The 7,438-nt window shown below is 54.9% G+C and overlaps 1 protein-coding gene across 2 annotated transcripts in view; it reads right to left on the reverse strand.

Moving 5' to 3' along the window:
* Positions 1–3,194, reverse strand: part of LOC102379172 (zinc finger protein 271-like) — a 16,272-nt gene extending 13,078 nt beyond the window's left edge. For both annotated transcript variants that reach the window (XM_025195571.1, XM_014527514.2), the window contains exons 1-4: positions 2,242–3,194; positions 1,907–2,117; positions 1,041–1,213; positions 440–566 (exon numbers count right to left, since the gene is read on the reverse strand). In XM_025195571.1, the coding sequence (XP_025051356.1) occupies positions 440–566; positions 1,041–1,213; positions 1,907–2,117; positions 2,242–2,757 (1,027 nt within the window). In that variant the 5' untranslated portion in view covers positions 2,758–3,194. The remainder of the gene's footprint in view (positions 1–439; positions 567–1,040; positions 1,214–1,906; positions 2,118–2,241) is intronic.
* Positions 3,195–7,438: the final 4,244 nt, after the last annotated feature.

Consider the following 7,438-nt stretch of genomic DNA (forward strand, 5'->3'; position numbering starts at 1 on the left):
AACTCATCAGGGGAGATCAACAGCAAATAGGTAGAGCCCTTTTCTCCCCAGCACCACCTGGGGTGACAAGGAACAATGGTCATAAGCTGATGGAGAATAGGTTTAGGTTAGAGATCAGAAGGCAATATTTTACAGTTAGGGTGGCCAGAATCTGGAACCAGCTTCCCAGGCAAGTGGTCCTCGCCCACACCTTGGGCAAATTCAAGAGGAGGTTGGACAATCACCTGTCTGGGGTCTTGTGAACTCAGCATTCATTCCTGCCTGTGGCAAGGGGTCAGGCTAGATGATCTGTTCAGGTCCCTCCTGACCCTAGCTACTATGAAACTATGAAACCACCCACACCAGGTTTGTGAGAATGAGACTGCTGAAAAGCAAGGAGAAGACAACAAAACTTCAAAGGTCACATGGCTCCAAGGAGAAGCAAGAACCAGAACTCTACCCAGGGAAACAAGGGCTTGGTAATTCCTCAGCATCTGGTCCCGGTAAAGACCCTTGTCTTCATCTTCCAGCAGCTCCCACTCCTTCCGCGTGAAATACACAGCCACGTCCTCAAACATCTTCTGCAGCTGCAGGTACAAGCATTACACCATCAGTGTCTCCTGTTCCAGTTGCCTTCAGTTCCCACAGCCCTATCTGGAATTACTCTGTACTACACTTATTTGCAAGATCAGCTATGACAGGGAGGGGTGCAAAATTCCCCATTACTCAGCTGACACGTGATGTGGACACTGCTGTGGACATAGGAATTAATGTACCTGTGTAACCTCAGCTCATCACATTCCAATTGCTCGGTCCTTTGAGGCAGCCCAGGCAGCACTGTTAGAGGTAGGGAGCCATGGCTCCATGGACTCTGACCAGGCCTTCCCATGCCAGTACCCTTGGCTCTCTGCACTTGGGAGTGAGCTCCTGATAATGTCAGCAAGAGGCTTGTTGCTCTTCAAGTCTCTCTGCTCCCCAAATTCTTTCCACCACCCCAGGACTCTCCTGGGCTCTGCTCCAGCTGTACTCCCACACCTAACTGGAGCTGGTGCCCTGCTCACCTCTAGGCTCTTCCTCTGCTTTGGAGGCTGGCACTGCCCCATCTGTAGCTGGCTTGACTCAGGTGGCAGGGAGCCCCTCTCTCCCCATCTCCCTGGCAAAGTCTGCTGCAGTTCCAGGTTTATGGGCCCCTCCTCAGGAGGGTGCTGATCAGTTCTGCTCAGGGTCCCTGCACCTGCAGGGTGGGGAAGAAAATCCACAAATTGGCCCTGGTGCTGCTGGCATGGGGAAAACCCTGCTAGTCTCCCGGATTGGCCTATGGCTAAGGCAGCCAGAGGCATCAGTGTGTGGGAGAGGCGAGAAAAGGAAGATTCAAAATCCCACAGCTCTTGCTAACAGACCTCCACAAGTATGAAGCTGGAGATGAGCCCCAATAACTTGGTTTCAGCGCAGAGTAGTAATCACAACACCGTGTCAGACCCTGCAGGAATATCGCTCCCTTGGAGAGAAGCTGGAAGAATGTTGGCACTGCGTCAGCATCCACATTTTAAAGGGAGGGGACAGGGAAATGCATGGTCAATCTTCTCCAGGGCATGTGAAATGCTTCCAGGGGCACTGGGAGAAAAAGAAAAGCTGGCCTGTTGGAGCACTGACCCCATCAAAATGTTCTGGCAGAAGATTTCTCCACTGATGGATGATACTTCCTGCTGCTGGGTAGGGGAGAACCATGGCTCTTTACCTGCTCCTGGGGAAGGGCCTTGTCTGGGGCACCAGCCTGAGGAGCTTTTGTCTGCTGACAACTCCCAGGTCTCCTCTGTTCTGGGGGAATCTACAGCAGGACAGAGGCCTGGGTTACCAGCCAGATGTCACTGGGGAATCTCATTTCCTCAACACCTGGACCAGCCCCTCATTGCATCCGGTACATTACCTGACTCCTGGTGGGGCAGGGCCTCATCTCTGGGGACATAACATGGCTTGTCCTGATGTCCTGGGGTTTCCCTTTCTCTTTCTTCCTCCAGAGGTCTGTCCACAGGATGGGCCCTTGGCTGCTCCAGCCAGGAATCTACAGGTCCCTGCAATGCCCCAGTGGGCTGCATTTTGTCTGAGGACACCTCCGCGACCTTCATATTCACTGTGACCTGGGGACAAAATAAATATGTCACAGGGAGCTGGGAACCAGGAGAGACAGGGGTGGGAAGGAACATCCCCCAGACTGTGAACATGGAGATGGCAGCATCCACGATCAGGATGAAATACTCTCACCTGGAGCTTGTTGTCCTCTGCCTGCTCCAGCTGAAACTCTTCAGCGCAGGTCTCTACACCACTTTCCCATTCCAAGCTCTGCATCTCCTGGGGCAGGATGGCCAGGATTTGCTCCAGCACCACCAGGATCTGCTCCTTGCTATGATGCTGTGGCTCGAGGCAGTGCTGGCAGAGCTCCTGCAGGTGGCTGCAAATTTCCTGTGCCCCCTCAGCTTCCTGGTAGGGGAAGCTCCTGAAGCGTTGGCACCAAGTCTCTGGAGTGGGGAAGTCATCCCCTGGGCCTGACTGTGTGGTCTCTGAAGGCAGCTCAGCCTCAGACGGGGGCTGCATGGCCTGCTTCACCTCCTTTCCCTGGACCTTCTGGCATTGGACCGGCTCTTCCTGCAGCTGCTGCTTTACTGGCTGTAGTGCCAACCATCTCAGGGAGGCTCCACCAGTCCCAGACTGGACAATGTGAGGGACTTTTCCTGCTCCCTCAACTCCTGCCTGAAGAATTCCTGGGTCCTGCTCCAGCATCTTCACCTTAGGCTGCACCAGTGCTGGTAAGGGAAGATTTTACCATGAGATGGGAGACCCAGAACTGTGACCCACTGCCTCAGGCCCAAGGTCTGTCCATCCCCTACGCCCACCTGCTTTCACCCACTCAGAGCAGCCTCATGGCTGTCATCGCTCCCCCTCCTGCCCTGACACATGGCAGGGCCTGGGCTTGCTCCAAAAATCCCCTTCCGCACAGCTCTCCTGCCTCCTCCCCCAGCCTCGGCCGGCCCCTAGTCCTCCACCAGGTCCTGCAGGCACCCACGTGGCTGTTCACAGCGCTCCTACATCTCTCAACAGCCCCAGACACAGGTGAAGCCTCCATACCCACACTGCTGCAAGTTCCCTTCCCCTGTGCCCCACACCCCACCCACAATGGCCAGAGCTCCCTACCCCAGTGCCCTTTCACACAGTGTCTTACACATGGCCCCAAAGCACCCCCCACCCACTTCCAGGGCCCCGCAGCCACAGGGATGCACCTCTTCCATCCACCCCACCTCACTCCAGCACAGACAGACCCCCTGCAATGGCCCCAGGCCAGAGCCCCTGCCAGGGATGGCACTTGTCTCTAGTCTTGGGACAATGCTCCCCTGGACCCTCTGCATAGTCCTCTGGGAGATCACCTGCAGGAGCTCTGCCAGCACTGCCTCGCGCCCAGCATCAGAGCAAGGAGCAGATCCTGGTGGTGCTGGAGCAGCCTGCCCCTGCCCCACTCGGGTCACCGGGTCAAGAGAAACGCCCCGCAGCCCCCAGCCCTGCCGATACCCCCCACTCCCACTGGCTGGCCCGCCCCCCCCCCGCCTCCCGGGCCCGGCTCGCCCCGAGCCTGCAGCGGGCGACAGGCTGTAGGGCACCAGGCCGGCACATTCCCTGGGTGGGAGACAGGCCCGGCTGAAACCTGACCCTTCTCTGGGGCTGCTCAGCCCTGCACCTGCCCCGGGCCAGAGGAGCCCGGCTCGGGGGCACTGCTGGGCCCGGCCCTGGCCCCTGCCCCAGGCTCCGCCTCTGCCCTCACCCCGCTCCACTTCCCCTCCACCGGGCAGAGCAGCAGGGGCCGCAGCGAGCAGAGAAGGGGCCCAGAGAGGCCGAGACGAGGGGAGAACCTGCCCCATTTGCCCCGGGCTCCCTGCCACAGCTCCGGCCGGCCGGGACTGGGGAGAAAGAGCTGGGAAGGCAGGAACTCGCATGGGGCTCGGAGATGGCTGGGGCTGGGGCTGGGGCTGGGGCGGGAGCGAGCCTGGGCAGTGCCGGGCACCAGGACAGGGCCAAGCCGCTGATCCCAGCCCTCGCCCTCACCCTGCAGTGCCTTGGGCCTGCAGGCAGCTCGCCAGGAGTCAGCAGCTGCCTGCAAGCTGGAGGAAAAGCCGGTGCAGGAACCACCCACAGGCCAGTGACATTCACCCCGGCTCAGCCCCCTGGTGCCAGCCTGTGACAGGGTAATGGGTGAATCCCCAAGGGTCCCTGCGCAAACTGGCCACGTCAGTCCAGAGCTCCAAGGCAGAGATGGTGCAATCTGCAAACATCACGTAGCCTGGGCCCCCTTCATGGAGAGGGAAAGAACTGGGGGAGATCAAGACAAAGGAAATCCTGCAGTCAGCAGTAAATCAGGAAAAAGGAGAGGGATGAAAGGGGCTTTCAGAATATTTAAAGCAGATGCTGCACTCCCTCCCACAGCTGGGAACAGAGACACTGCAGATATAGAGCACAGAGCTCTTTACACTCCCCCTGACAGAAAAGAACAAAAAGAAATGATTCAGGGGTGTACTTGGTAGCCGTGTTGGTCTGAGACAAAAAGACATACAAAAAACTAGAACTCTTGGTTCTAAAATGAGACCTTTTATTAGACCAACTGGAAAATGGCAAGAAAATTGTCCTTTTCTGCAAGCTTTCGGGATCAAAGTCCCTTCATCAGGCTCTGGGAAAAGTGTAGATGGTACAAGATGGTAAAAAGTCCCCATAGGTCGGAAATAAACTTCATTTTTGCAGAGGGAGCTGAAGATGGAAGTCTGTCCCTCTGGGTCCAAAAAAAGAAATGATAGCATGATTAAACTATTTATAAAACCATTTTCTGGATCAGGCCACAGAGATTTCTGGTCCTACTCTGGGAGTTGATGAAGTAAAAAGGCTTTCAGAGTTGTCACAAGCTACATGAAGGAAAAGGAAGGCCTTACAACCTCCCCCCACCCAAGCAGCAAGTAGAAGATAAAAGGTGGGGCTCTCCTTTTAAACCCATCTTCTCACACCAAGAACATCAGTACCTTATCACAGAGAGGCAGTATAATCTCAAAATACTGAAGAAATGGAGAGAGCTGGGGGCTACACTTTTCCTTTTTCTCAAACCAAACTGATTATCAGTGGCGGCGGCAGCAGTCCCTCTAAGTTGAGGATGACATCTGTCAGGCTTGATGGGACCTCAGGTGACAGAGGACCCTCCACCTCCAGAACCTCCTCCTGAGGTTCTAGTTGAATGTCACCCTGCACCTTTTTGGTTTTGGTCACCCCATCCATGGCCCCACCAAGTCCCAGGACCTCCTGGTCAACCTTCTCCTGGCCCTGGCCGAGTGGGCCCTGTACTTGACCAGGAAGGAGGCTCCCGCCAGGAAGGTGCCCGGAGACTGCAGGGTCGCTTTCTTCTCACTTGTCCATGCATGTTTCTGGGCAGAGCACCAGTGGGTGGCATCCACCAGCTCCTTGGATGCCTTTGAAGACCGGTGGGTGTGGCCCAGGGGGCTCTGCTCTGTGTCCCCCTCAGGCACACGTATTTTCACCTTTTAACCCTTTGACCCACACGTCACTCCCATCCTGTTTTTTGCCTTTGTTGTCCCAAGAATTCTGTTGCGTCTTTCACTCATTGGCTCCACACAGTAGGGGCTATTAGTTAGCTAGGTGGGCGTTAGGGCCCACAGTACTTGAAGGATACAAATGGACAGGTGACCAAGGAGCCTGATTCTGGGTGCATGTGTTCTTTGGCAATGGGGGCATGATGTTGCGCGGGGGAGTGGGATTCGCAGTCCTGGGTTGGTCATCTCCTTCCTCTGCCAGCACTGTTCTGCCTCGGTATGAAGTTGTTGGGCCTTGAAGTGGTGCACACCTTGGCGGACTATGTGGCGCCATGCCAAACAGTCAGCAGCTTGCTTCTCCCAGACGTTGGTGTCAATGCCTCTGTGCTTGAGGGTGACATTGAGCGTATCTTTATACTGTTTCCTTTGGCCACCCTTTGTCCATTGGCCAATGGAGAGCTGGGAAAAGAGAATCTGGTGAGGAAGGTGGTTCTTGGACATCTAGACATAGTGGCCCATCCATCTGAGTTGATTTCTCAAGAGCAAGGGTTCAATGCTGGTGGACGCAGCTTCATGGAGGATGCTCACGCTGGTCTGGCAGTCCTCCCATTTGATCCCAAACAATGTATAAGCCATTTGTCCTACAAAGGTGTTCTAGTTTCATGTTAGGTATTTTGTTTGTGTTTCAGAGTGTGTAGTTAGATTAAATATGGCCGTGTTTTATTTCTACACCTCCCTGCCTGTCTGCCATCTGACACCAACAGGGAAGGAATCTTGCTTGATCTGCAAAACAAAGAGCACCTCACTAAGACACTCTCATGGACCCAGAGGGACACATTTCCAGCTTCAGCTTCCTCTGTGCAAAAATGAAGTTTACTTCCTACATATGGACTTTTTACCTTCTTTAACTTTCCCTGAGCCTGATGAAGGGCATGTGTGTAACGGGCAAACTGAGTTATGCTCAGGCTCTTAGCGTAACTTTAGGCCTTCACGGAACTAAGCAATTAAATTGTACAGAGTGCCTTATAAGCACGGATCCTGGTTTTCTCCGATTAAAAATTGCAAATTCTCTGATTAAAAACCCAAAATCCGTGATAAAAATTAAAGCCCCCCCCCAGCGCTGCTGGTGCCTGCACTCCCCCCTCTCCTCCCCACAGCCTCAACAGCCCTCCTGATGCCCCTCACAACAGCCCCCCAGACCCACAGACACGCAGAAACAGAGACACCCATCCCAGCAGGTACGTGTGCATGGTGGGGAAAGGGAAGGTGTTGGGGGCGTAGATCAAGAAGGGGGGAGCATGCCCCTGTGCCTACTCCCAGAAGCAGGGCCAGAGGGTATCAAAGTATCATAGTAGTTTGGGGTCAAAAGGGACCTGAACAGAACCAACTGGAACCAACTTCCCAGGGAAGTGGTCCTCGCCCCTACCTTGGGCATATTCAAGAGGAGGTTGGATGACCACCTGTCTGGGGTCTTGTGAACCCAGCATTCATTCCTGCCTGTGGCAGGGGGTCAGGCTAGATGATCTGTTCAGGTCTCTCCTGACCCTAGCTACTATGAAACTACTATGAAACTATGAGATCATCTAGTCTGACACCCCCCCAACCCCCGGCTGGAGCACATGCTGGGATCACACGACCCCAGACAGGTGTTCATCCAACCCCTTTCTGAATTTACCCAAGGTAGGAGCAAGGACCACTTCCCTAGGAAGTTGGTTCCAGATCCTAGCCACCCTAACAGTGAAATAGTGCCTCCTAATCTCTAACCTGAACCTGTTCTCCAGCAGCTTCTGGCCATTGTTCCTCGTCACCCCAGGTGCTGCTGGGGGGAATAGGACCCTTCCTATTTGCTGCTGATCTCCCCTAATGAGTTTGTAGGCAGCCAC

Source organism: Alligator sinensis, unplaced genomic scaffold, assembly GCF_000455745.1.
Source record: "Alligator sinensis unplaced genomic scaffold, ASM45574v1 scaffold1029_2, whole genome shotgun sequence".
NCBI classification, from domain to species: domain Eukaryota; kingdom Metazoa; phylum Chordata; order Crocodylia; family Alligatoridae; genus Alligator; species Alligator sinensis.